Source organism: Amblyraja radiata, chromosome 4 (assembly GCF_010909765.2).
Source record: "Amblyraja radiata isolate CabotCenter1 chromosome 4, sAmbRad1.1.pri, whole genome shotgun sequence".
Lineage (NCBI taxonomy): Eukaryota > Metazoa > Chordata > Chondrichthyes > Rajiformes > Rajidae > Amblyraja > Amblyraja radiata.
In genome coordinates, this window is record NC_045959.1 from 55,576,857 (window position 1) to 55,589,868 (window position 13,012).

The window sequence follows — 13,012 nt, forward strand, 5'->3', positions numbered from 1 at the left end:
ACAATGTCCGACAGTCTCCTCCATGCCAACTATTGATCACCCACGACACACATGGAGCAATTTGCAGAGGCAAATAACCTACAAAACCGTGTATCTTTGAAATGTGGGAGGACGCGGGAGCACCCGGGGGAAACCCAGGCAGTCACGGAGAATGAGCAAATTCCACAAAGACGGCACCAGAGGTCAGAATCAAATCCAGGTCCCCAGCACAGTGAGGCAGCAACTCTTCGGCTGCGCTACTGTACCGCACCAGCAGGCCCTCGCTGTCTCTCCTGCATCTCCGGACCTCACACACCCAGGCCTGCAATGGACCTCTACTTTACTTTATTCTCTGCCAGATCCACACATTCAATCTTGAGTCTGAAGAAGTGTCCAGACTCAATATGTCTCTAGAGATGCTGCCTGACCCACCACTGAGTTACTCCAGCATTTAGTTTTTTTTTTCCCACATTTAATATTTTTAATCGATTTAAAGTTGCACTGGGACGATGGAAATTAGCTTATCAGCTTCAGATGGAACATAGTTTGACATTCAGTCAAATGGACCAGATCTGCAGATGCAATCGCCTCCATTTTAAAAAAAGGTCAACCATCTATCCTTATTTTTAGAATTCCATCATCAATTCCTACGTCCTTATATAGAATGGAAACTTTTGCACTGTAATTAGAACCATCCCATTAAACATGGCATTAAGAGTTTTCTTTGAGGTTGAGAAATGGCAGCACTGGATTCTCCACCCACCAGCCTCACTAACTTCATTACAACTCATCAAATGCTGAGCAGGTAAACTTAAATGGACGTGAAGTGAGCAGTTAAATTTTGCCTTTGAGCTACAGTAACAATAATCAAATATGAGAACCTGAGAAATGTATTATTTTGCGGTGCAGAGATGATATATGAAGATGTTGCCAGTAAATGAGGGCCTGAGCGAGAGGGAGAGGTTGTGCAGGCTAGGACATTATTCCTTGGAGCACAGGAGGATGAGGGGTGATCTTAGAAGTGTGTAAGATCATGAGAATAATAGATGAGATAAACGCAGATAGACACAAAAAGCTGGAGTAACTCAGCGGGACTGGCAGAATCTCTGGAGAGAGGAATGGGTGACGATTCGGGTCAAGACCCTCCTTCAGAAGGTAAACGCAGTATTTTACCCAGACTAGGTATAAGATTGGAGGGGGGAGGGAGGGGAGCAGAGACTTAATAGGAACCCATGGGGCAGCTTTTTCACTAAGAGAATGGTGGGTATATAGAATGAGCTGCCAGATGTAGTTGAGACAGATACTATCACAACTATAAAAAAATATTTGGATAGCCAAACACATGTGAAGATAGGACATGTTGGTCGGCGGGACAAGTTGGCCCTAAGGGCCTGTTTCCATGCTGTATGGCTAGCAGAAAAGTTGAATTTAATGGATGTGCTCAAAGACATTAGAGGTTTTGAGATAAATGAAGGTTCTGTAAGTTGAGGACATACAATTTGAGGCAAAAGGGCATGAGGGGCGAAGGATTAGCATATATTTGTGCAGTATATTATGATTGTCCCTGAAAGGATCCAACCTCCACAGCAAGTGTCAAGCACAACTGGCTAAAATACTTGAAAAGCAACTTTATACGGTTGTCTAGAAGGGAGCAAAGCAATGAGATTAGCAGATCGATCAAAGAGCTATCACCACGAGGGCTGAATGACCTTGCCTTATTTACACTGATCTCTCAAATTCTGTAAATGCAGCAAGTCTAGAATAGAATCAATAAGCAAAGCACTGCAGGTTGCAGGTCTCACACGAATGCACAAAAAGCAGGAAAAATCCAGCAGATTAGGCAGCATGGGCAGAGGGAGAATCAGTGTTAATTTTGCAAGTTATCCAGCTGAATACAATGAATGGTTCACGTTGTTTTTATTGTCACATGTGCAAAAGCGCAAATGCAGCGAAATTATTTTCTTACAAACAGCCCAGTAGAGCATTACCATACCCAAGCACATCCCCGATTAACAACTTGTACAGAAATAGTTTACTGATCCCACATGCACAAGGCAACATATTTTGATAGACACAAAGTCCTGGAATAACTCAGCAGGTCAGTCGACATCCCTGGAGAAAATGGATAGGTGACTGTTCGGGCCGGGACATCACCGTTCCATTTTCTTCAGAGATACTGCCTGACCTGCTGAGTTACTCCAGCATTTTGTGTCTATCTTCAGTATAAACCAGCATCTGCAGTTAATTTGTATTAAAGCTAAATAGGATTGTTTGGCAGAGGGAGCGTCCACGTGGATTCTTGCATTCTTCACCTCTTATGAACGAAGTCTTCGAGTGTAGACTGTGCTGATGCTTAAAATGAGTAATGTTTCAGACCATCTCTCTTGGCTGATTATGGTAGAGGTGTGCCGAGATTAGTTTAGTTTAGAGATACAGCGCAGAAACAGGCCCTTCGGCCCACCGGGTCCACGCCGACCAGCGATCCCCACACATTAACACCATCCTACACCCACCAGGGACAATTTTTACATTTACCAAGCCAATTAACTTACAAACCTGTACGCTGAAGTGTGGGAGGAAACCGAAGATCTCGGAGAAAACCTACGCAGGTCATGAGAACGTACAAACTCTGTACAGACAGAACCCATAGTCGGGATCGAATCCGGGTCTCTGGCGCTGCATTTGCTGCAAGGCAGCAACTCTACCGGTGAGCCACCATGACCGCCCAACTCCCTCAGCTCTGCACTGGTGCAGGATGGGATGGATTGCACAACTGAAACTCCATCAATGTGATATCTTTAAAATTAAAAAGGAGTTTGTAAGAAAGTAGTTAAGGTATTACATGTGGGGTATCCAAAACAGGGAATGAGAGAATCAAAGTCTCCAATCAATTCAACAGTGAATTGAGTTAACTTCATTAACCAGAATGTGCTGAATATGATGACGTTAACTAATCTAAAAAAGGACACAAAGTGCTGGAGTAACTCAGCGAGTCGTGGAGCATCGCTGGAAAACATGGATAGGAACACCATCGATCCAGAGATGCTGCCTGATCCACTGAGTTACTCCTGCATTGTGTTTATTTTTACAAACCAGCATCAGCAGTTTCTGATATTTATCTAATCTCATCTGCCCTGACAAGATCCATATCCCCCTGTATATCCATGTGCCTATGCAAGCGTGTTTTAAATGCCACCATCGCATCTGCCTCCACCACTCTGTGGCAGCACGTTTCAGGCACCCGCCACTCTGTGTAAAAAAACCCGCACATCTCCTTTAAACTTTGTCCCTCTCACCCGAAAGGCACTCTTGTCTTTGATAGTCAAACTTACAGGGAAAGAGGGGCCATGTCTTTCTCTGCAAGAAACACAGGCCAACGTGATAACTGGAGGACATCAAATACTTTGTCACCGTGATATTCTGCATATAATTTATTACAGCGATTAAAAAAAAGTGTAGGTAATCCACAGCAAATGGGAAAACCACAAAATAAAATCCAGCTTTATCCAGTGAATATGTTTTCAGTCAGTATTTCTCACACGTGCCCAGAAAATAATTTGATTAGTGGCCTTTTTGTCTGATTTTGTAGAGGGAATGAAAGCACCAAGTCTAATGGTGCATGGATACAAGTTACAATTGGCCACCAATGCACAAGTACACAATGAGAGGCAGCAGGTAAAAGAGTCCAATTGCCAACGTGGTGTGCAGGATGCAAAAGTGGTAGAACTAGTGGTTAGATGATGGATGGTCAGCATGACTCAGTGGGCCAAAGGGCCTCTTTCTACGTTGTATCTCTTAACTAAACTAAAAACATAGCAGCAGATTAAATCAACTGCTTCATGAATTCTTTAACCTAATACGTTAATATTTTATTTTTAAAACATTTGTTATAATTTAAAAAAGAGATATAAACATTGTTATATAAAATAATGAGATGCAGAGAGTCAGACCTTTTTTCCTCAGAGTGGAAATGTGAAAGATCGGAGGGCAGAGCTCTATGGTGAGGGGGGGGGGGGGTGGTTTAAAGGAAACTAGACCAAATGGGACCCAAGAGCAGTGGTGGAGGCAGATACGATAGTGGCATTTAAGAGGCTTTTAGATAGATGCATGGATATGCAGGGAATGGAGGGATCTGGGTCACGTATAGGCAGATGAGTTTATCTTGGCATCATGTTCAGCACCTACATTGTGGGCCAAAGGACTTGTTCCTGTCCTGTTCTACTATGTCTATGTTCTTCTATGGTGAACACACCACCCCATTTTTCTTCATCAATGCAACATCACCCTAACTTATTTAACGGTCAATGGTTTCTTTATTGTCGCATGTATCAGGTACAGTGAAATATATTTTTGCACACAGCTCAACAAGATGATCAAAACCAAATTTGGTAGATCTGGCACCGTAACATTTTTATTTGATCCACGCTCGATACGTCTCCGCCTATTAGTTAAATATGCCTTTGGATACGAGACATCTGAGTGGCACTTGAAAAGAACACCTGAAACAGAATTAGAGTGGAACTACCCTGGTACTGTTTGAACTGTCATGTGTAACTAATTACAAACCTTCCCAAGTGCTCCATGAGGGTTAACTGAAAACCACAAGCCTTGTATTTTGTCACGTACACCTCCTACCACTGGCATTTTATGCATGCTTTAAAAAAGGTTTATTCACAGAACCAGACGATTGCATTGTCTGCACCGTGAATTCTATCGCCTCTTGCAAACAATCCTCTCGCCTCTTGCAACTTGATTATAGCTAGGGCATGAGACAGTTTGGAATGTGGACTATTTAGGTCTACAGTGGTCATCACCAAACTAGTCAACTCCTCCTTAGCGACGCTGCACAAACCATCCATGACTCAGCTGGTTTTGTTTAAATCATTCACTATCCACAGCCTGCCTCTTGTGTTGCACCAGCTCTCATTTATACTCTGCTGCCTTCACTGCAATGATTTCCCCGCACAGCCTTCCTCTAGATCCATTTGTAAAGCTTTCCCACACTGTCTTTTATACGGCATGGAAACAGGCCTTCGGCCCACCGAGCCCGCACCGGCTATTTTTCACACTCGCTCTACGTTAACCCATTTACTCATCCACTCCTTACACACTAGGGGCAATTTACAGAGGCTAATTATCCCGCAAACTCACACATCTTTAGGATGTGGGAGGAAACCCACATGGTCACAGGGAGAACGTGCAAACTCCACACAGACAGCACCCGAGGTCAGGAACCGGGTTTCTGGCACAGTGTGCCTGGGTCTAGATAGATTGGATATGGAGAGAATGAGTCCAGGTAGAGGGAAAGTCGAGGATCAGAGGCACATCCTCAGAATAAAAGGATGAACCTTTAGAATGGAGATGAGGAGGAGTTTCTTTGGCCAGAGGGTGGTGAATATGTGGAATTCAATGCCACAAACGGTAACGGAGGCCATTGGATATTTTTAAAGCTGAGATTGACAGGTTCTTGATTAGTAAGGGTGTCAAGGGTTACATGGAGAAGGCAGCAGAATGGGGTTGAGAGCGAAAAAGGGAGCTGTGGACCTAGCCCAGACAATCACTCAAACCAAATGCCCTTCCACTGACTCCATCTGCACTTCGTGTTGCTTCAGCAAGGCCACCAGCATAATCAAGGGCCAGTCTCACCCCAGACGGCATATAACCATCCAACATTTTCACCACCTCCAACGTAATCCATGGCTCTCACTTAACTTTTTTTCCCTGTTGCCAGCCGGGCAACCTTGACAGCTTTTTAGGTTGCCAAATTACAGTTTAGGTGGTCATTTAAGACGGTTTGCATGACGCGTGCGATAATGTGCTCGGACGAAGTGCGTAGTTACCAGTCGGAATTATGCTCAATGAAGCATTCACATATTATGTTCAAGAAGGAACTGCAGATGCTGGAAAATCGAAGGTAGACAAAAGTGCTGGAGAAACTCAGCGGGTGCAGCAGCATCTATGGAGCAAAGGAAATAGGCAACGTTTCAGGCCGAAACCCATGAAGAAGGGTTTCGGCCTGAAACGTTGCCTATTTCCTTCGCTGCATAGATGCTGCCGCATCCGCTGAGTTTCTCCAGCACTTTTGTCTACATTCACATATTTGTGAGTTCAAATAACTCACAAACTAAACATATTCACCAATCAAGACATGATATATACCACAATGACATGCAGCAAAATTATAATACAATCTCAACTCTTTTTACACATTGCAATTAATGCAATTTCTATTAGTTCTTTCCACTTCCAAACAAAAATATGGTTGGATTATTCAGCATATGATCAACCTGTGTCAATAAATCCTGGAACAAGGTAACATATATGCTTAACCATGCACACTACAGATTGATGCAAGCATGTTTTCTGTGAAGGACCGAAAATTACCATGACATGGCTATAGCGTGGGTCGTTATTGCTATTGGCACAGAAACACTCTGGCTTCCCACATAATTTATCCATAACAAAATATACAGGTTGCAAGGAAATTTCTAAAGGGCTTTTATGATAATAGCTGTTAAAACCGACTATACCCATCTGACAGGTTAAACATTACACTAACTGACAAGAGATGGCCAAAGGACATAACTGCAGCAAATGTTCTTTTGGTAATACGTTTAAAGGTGTCAAAACAAATAATAAAATTGGGAATTAAAACACATTTGATTGCATTCCGTTATCAAACATAGTCAATGTTCGCTCTGAAGACCATGAAGCACAATAGGGTCAGGGGGTGTGTGAATCACTGCGGGGTGGTTAGATGGCGGGGGGGGGGAAGGGGTGGGTTGAGAAGGCAATCGGTGCGGAACGGATGGATTGAGGCAGGTGAATTAGTACGTGCTGGTTGGAGTATGTAAAATTGTGAGCACGGGGGATGTTAGTGGTGTTGAATGGGGGGGATCAGTACAGGATGGATTGGTGGGGGGGATCAGTACAGGATGAATGGGGGTAGACAAAAATGCTGGAGAAATGCTGCAGCATCTATGGAGCGAAGGAAATAGGCAACGTTTCGGGTCGAGACCCTTCTTCAGACTGTTGGGAAGGGGGGGGATCAGCACAGTATGAATGGTAGATCACTACAGGATGCATGAGGGGATCAGTACAGGATGCATGAGGGGATTAGTACAGGATGCATGAGGGGAGCAGTACAGGATGAATGGGGTATCAGTAAAAGATGAATGGGAAGATCACTACAGGATGGATGGGGGATCAGTAAAAGATGAATGGGAAGATCACTACAGGATGGATGGGGGGGATTGGTGCAGGGTAAATGGAGGGTGGGTCAGTACGGGATGAATGGGGGGATTAGTGCAGTATGAATGGGGGGAAAAGCACAGGATGGATGGGAAGGGGGGGGTCAATACATAGGATGAATTGGGGGACCAGTGTAGGATGGATGGGGGGGGGGGGGGGGTGGCAGGAGAATCAATGCGAGGTGGGTAGGGTGATGAACAGATTAGGGGGGGGCGGGGTAGATGAGGAGGGGAGCACAGGGGATCTCAGTGAGGACTGAATAGAGGAGGGAATGGGGATCAGTGCGGGATGGAGAGGAGGAGTCCCAGGATAAGAGGGGTGGAGGGGGACGTACAAGAGCGAGAGAGAGGTGGGGGGGGGGGGAGAAGGGGCAGAGGTGGTGGGGAGGAAGGAAGGTCAGCGCTCCTCGGACAACATCGCTCCTCTGCATTGGCCGTCCCTGTCCAACGCCAAAGGGGGAGGCGGTTGGGATCTATAAACCAGTATTGCTTGTCAAGCCGGACAAAATGACTCGCCGTTTAGGTTGCCCGGCGGCACTTTGGGTGGTCAATGGCACCCGGGCAACCGCTAATTTCAAGCCCTGTAATCCCACCACTGGCCACATTTTCCCATCTCCACCCCTTTCTGCTTTCCGCAGAGATCGTTCCCACCAAAATTCCCTGGTCAATTTGTCCCTTCCCACTCAAACCACCCCCTCCCCAGGTACTTTCCCCTGCAATCGCAGGAGATGCAACACCTGTCCCTTTACCTCCCCCCTCAACTCCATCCAAGGACCCAGTCTTTCCAGGTTCACTTGCACCTTCTCCAACCTCATCTACTGTATCCGTTGTTCCAGGTGTCAACTTCTCTACATCGGCGATACCAAGCGCAGGCTCGGCAATCATTTCGTTGAACACCTCCGCTCAGTCCGTCTTAACTTATCAGATCTCCCGGTTGCTCAGCACTAACTCCCCCTTCCATTCCCAATCTGACCTTGCTGTCCTGGACCTCCTCCATTGTCAGAGTGAGGCCCAACGCAAATTGGAGGAACAGCACCTCATATTTTGCTTGGGTAGTTTACACCCTAGCGGTATGAACATTGACTTCTCTAACTTCAGATAGCCCTTGCTTTTTCTCTCCATCCCCTTCCCAGTTCTCCCATCAGTCTTACTGTCTCCGATTCCATTCTATCTTTGTCCCGCCCACTCCTCCGACATCAGTCTGAATGTCTCGACCCGAAAGGTTACCCATTCCTTTTCTCCAGAGATGGTGCCTGTCCCGCTGAGTTACTCCAACATTTTGTGACTCCCTCTTCGAAGATCTTTTGAATCATCTCTACCTTCTCACGCCTTTTCAAAACACGTATGGCTTATGTTCCCAACTCCCATACCCATTCTCAGCAGCACTTTGCAAATGTTTTTAGAACACCAAGGGCACCACATAAATACATAATTATTTATCAGCGTCATTGCACTTGCTGTTAATAGGTCAAACTTTGAAACAAACTTTAAATTGTATTATTTAAGTGTTAGGGTTAAAACAATAACCAGCAAATTAAAATAAAATTAAAACTGTAAATGCTGGAAATCTAAAGAAAAACAGAAAATGCAGGACAAACTGAATAAGCACGACACTCTTCCTCTCCAGATATGCTGCCTAACTGGCTGAGTTACTCCAGCTTTTTGTGTCTATCTTGAGCAAGTCAGGCTGCAGCTCTGGGAAGGGAGAAAAAGTCATGGTTTTAGGTCGAAGACCCTTTTCCAGAACTGTGTTCAGTGTTGAAGAAAGGTCTTCTCTTTGAATCATAAACCGTGCTTTTCTGCTTCATTTTATTATACATGAAACACCAAACTGTTCTCTACGCAAGTATTAGCTGGTAAATAATTCTGGAGATTCAAGAGACTCAAGATGCTAGAATCTTGGACAAAACACAAAGTGCTGGAGAAACTCTGGCAGGCAGCCAGCAGCTCCAGGCAGCGTCTGGGAAGGAAATGGACAGACAATGTTTCTAGTCGGGACTCTTCAGATCTGCCTGAAACGCCATTCCCTTCGCAGATGCTGCCTGGCTCGCTGAGAAAGCTGGAAGAGAGGAGGGGCAGGAAAAAGTAATAAGGGTGTCCTTTTTCAACTCTGGCCTTTGTCCAACCATCTGCCTTTCTAATAAACGTCCTCACCCATGTCTACCTATTCCCTGCCAGGCTTGGGCCTGCTTCTCCTCTCTTCCAAAGATAGATACAAAAAACTGGAGTACCTCAACTGGACAGGCAGCATCACTGGAGAGAAGGAATGGGTGACATTTCAGGTCAAGACCTTAACCCTCCCCCCACACAATTAGTCCGAAGAAGGGTCCCAACCCAAAACATCACCTATAAATGTTCTCCTGAGGTGCTGTCTGACCCACTGAGTTATTCCAGTATATTGCGTTTTGCTGAGGAATTTTCCTCTGACCAGCTTTTATTTCAGATTTCCTGCACCCATGGCATTAAATATTTAAAGCAGATACGGACTGGGAAATTCTCTCATTAGGAAGCGCAGTGTGAGCATGTAAACCCTTGGGCATTTTATCGGCTGCTGTGCCTTGACAAAGTAGCAAATGCAAGGCAAACATTTTATTTGCCAGCCCACAGGGAAGTTTATGACCGCCGTCAAGCTGGAGAACAATTCTTATTTAGTGGAATGCCTGTTCATTCACACTGAATAGGAAATAACTACTTAATGGAACAAAAGATAAAAATCGGGCATCCAGTGCGAGATTACACACTAAAACTGCAGCAAGTGCATGCTGGCAAATTCAGCTCAGGCCATGATTTTCTGGAGCCGTGTTTCTCTGTAACTGCCACATCACACATACTGGGCCTGGCACCAGTCCAACTCAACTCGTGCCTCATCGACCCGTCTCAGATCAGGCCAGTTCAAATCCCACCCCTTCCCCGCCTCCTCTCCCCTCCAAACTCTGGCCATGCACAGACAAACCCTTTTCCCTTGCCTTTGGGGATTTTGTTTTAAAGAGGAAGAGATGAAAAGAAAAGTTCCAGACTCATATTGAACAATTAAATAAAATGTTGCAACAGGTCAAATGGCTGATAAGAGTGTTAAATATTAGACAGAACACAGAGGTTATTAATGGCACGGGGTAGGGAAGGAGGCTATTTAAACACAAGGAGATGATGGTTGCATAGATGCTGCTCATTTTCAGGGGACCAGCATAGACACAGAGTGATGGTGATCATTGGTGTCAGAAGAGGTGAGACTGGTAGTATGCAGAGAGGAGTACATGAACATCTACACACCATAAGGGGCCCTGGGGTGTCATGGACGATACAAAACATTAAGAGCTCACGGTAAGCAGGGAAGTTATTGATAAGGGCTTTTATTTTAAGAATATAAATCACATGTGGTAAAGGGTGCAGATGGTTTATGAATTACTGGGGATTATGAAGGGTGAAGGAGAACATTCACTTGCAGAGCAAAACACTAAATGCTGGAGGAACTCATCGGGTCAGGCAGCATCTGTGGGGGTGAATGGAGAGGCGATGTTTCGTGTCGGGGTCCTTCTTCAGACTCAGTTGAACAGGTTTTGGTTCAAGGTTATTGGGTCTAGAAATAAAGTTCAGGGTGGTTACAGTAATTGCCATAGCATTTGAATGGGTGTGTGGCTGGGTGCAAAGAATCATTAATAGGAACATTGGGAGGGGGGGGTGGGGGAAAGAAAGGATGGGGGGGGGAGAAGGGGTGGTGATGGCAGGGTCAGGTGGGAATGGGAAGATGGGGGCAGGAATGGAGGGAGGGTGTGTGATTGGGGAGTTGGAGGAATCGGGAGGGGAAGATTGGAGGGGAAAGGAAATCGCAGGGCGGCGGGGAGGGGAGATCGAAGGGGGTGGGGATCATGGAGGGTAGATGGAATGGGGGAGGAAATTGGAGGGGAAAGGGAGGGATTGGAGGGGAAAGGGGGGAGGAGAGGGGTCAAATCCGGTCCTACCTTTGGCTTCTCCCTCCTGCGGCCCCGCTTCCTCTGCTCCTCCGCCCGCAGTAGCTGCACCTCGGCCGGGCTGCGGTCCCTGTTCCTGACGCCACTGCCGCTCCTCCGGCGGCCGCCGTGGGCCGAGGCCGGGCCGCTGTTCCCCCCCAGCCCCAGGCAGCGGCCCAAGCAGCAGACGACCGCCCACACGCCGCCCAGCAGCAGCAACAGCAGCGCCAGGCCGACGGCGCCGGCCGCCAGCAGCAGCAGCAGCCAGGCGGCCGAGCCCGGGTCGATGCCCAGGCCGGTGCGGAGAAGGCCCAGGCCGGCCCACACGCCCTCCTCCAGCCGCCCCAGCAGCAGCTCGGCCTTGTCGGCCAGCGCGTCCTGCCAGCTCGCCGCCATCTCTCTCTGTATCTCTCCCTCCCCCCCTCAGACCGCCGGCCGCATGGCCCGTGCGACGGGTGAGTTACACCGCGCTCGGACTGGCCGCCCGCATCCACTCGCGGGCCCGCACTCGCCCCGACTCAGGCCCGGCCCAGCCCGGCGCCGCCTCCACGCCCGCCCCTCGCGCTGCGCTCCTCCCACCACCGGGGGCGCTGCCAGTGGTCCTCCTACCACTGACAATGGCCCTCTCACCGTTGCCAGTGGTCCTCCCAACGCCGGGGGGCGCTGCCAGTGGGCCTCCCACTGTTGCCAGTGATCCCCCAGCGATGCCAGTGGTCCTCCCACCGCCGGGGGCGCTGCCAGTATTTCTCCCACCGTTGCCATCTTTGGTTGCAAGTGGTCCTCTCACCGTCGGATCCTAGTCGTCCCACCACTAGGAGCGCTGCCGCTAGTCTTCCCAGCGCAGAGGGGCGCTGTCACCGGTCCTCCCAGCGCTAGAGGCGCTGTCAACGGTCCTCTGAGGGGCGATATCACTGGATTTATGTTCATACTGTCGGCGATGGCGCTGTCGCTGGAAACTGGTGAGAGAGGCATCGTCCAACCGTATAACTGGAGACGTGTAGTTCTCCGACCGCAGACGGCGCTGTGGCTGAAAAATTTGGACATGTTGACCTCCCACCGCCGATGGCGCTGTCACTGGTCCTCCCACCGACGAGGGCGCTGTCTCTACCCCAGAGGCTGGCGCCGTGTGGTTCGCCTGCAGCTAGGGGCGCTGTCACCGGTCCTCCAGCCGCTAGGGGCGCTGACACGTGTCCTCCTGCCGCTGGGGGCGCTGTCACGTGTTCTCCTGCCGCTAGGGGCGCTGCCACCGGTACTCCAAGGCTCCATCTAACCCACAGGACTACATTCTGCACCTTGCACCTGTTGTACTTGTGACTGGTTTGATTGTACTCATATATTGTACTCATCAGAGACCCACATCACCCCTGCCACGCTCTCATTTCACTCTTGCCATCAGGAAGAAGGTTTAGGAGACTGAAAACTGCGACGTCCAGGTTCAGGAGTAGCTTGGAGGCCAATTCATCGGTGGGGGCGCTGCAAGCCCTGTCAGCAGCGTGTTAGTGTTTTTCAACGTTTTTAATTTTTTAAATATGTTTTAAAGTGTGTTTTTAATGTTTCTTTGTGTGTCGTGTGTGGGGGGTGGTGTGTGGGGGGGAAACCGCTTTGGTCGCCTCCTCCACGGAGTGGCGACTTTTTCCATGTCGCCTCCCCCGTGGCCTAACAGCAAGGAGCGCCGCGGCCTTTCCCGGAGCCGCGCCTGGGGCTTCAGCGGCGGGCGCAGCGTGGACTCTCGGCGTGGAGCGGGCGAGCCCTCGCTGGGGCTCGCCGGAGGGGAGCGCTCCGTTTTGCTGGCCCGCGGCGGCCGGCAGCCTGAAGCCACGGTCTGCAGAGCTCAAG

General features: G+C 48.3%; 1 protein-coding gene across 1 annotated transcript in view; it reads right to left on the reverse strand.

Annotated features, from left to right (window-relative positions):
* Positions 1-11,729, reverse strand: part of mtdh (metadherin) — a 77,956-nt gene extending 66,227 nt beyond the window's left edge. The window contains exon 1 of the mRNA XM_033019475.1: positions 11,189-11,729. Within this exon, the coding sequence (XP_032875366.1) occupies positions 11,189-11,572 (384 nt within the window). The 5' untranslated portion in view covers positions 11,573-11,729. The remainder of the gene's footprint in view (positions 1-11,188) is intronic.
* Positions 11,730-13,012: the final 1,283 nt, after the last annotated feature.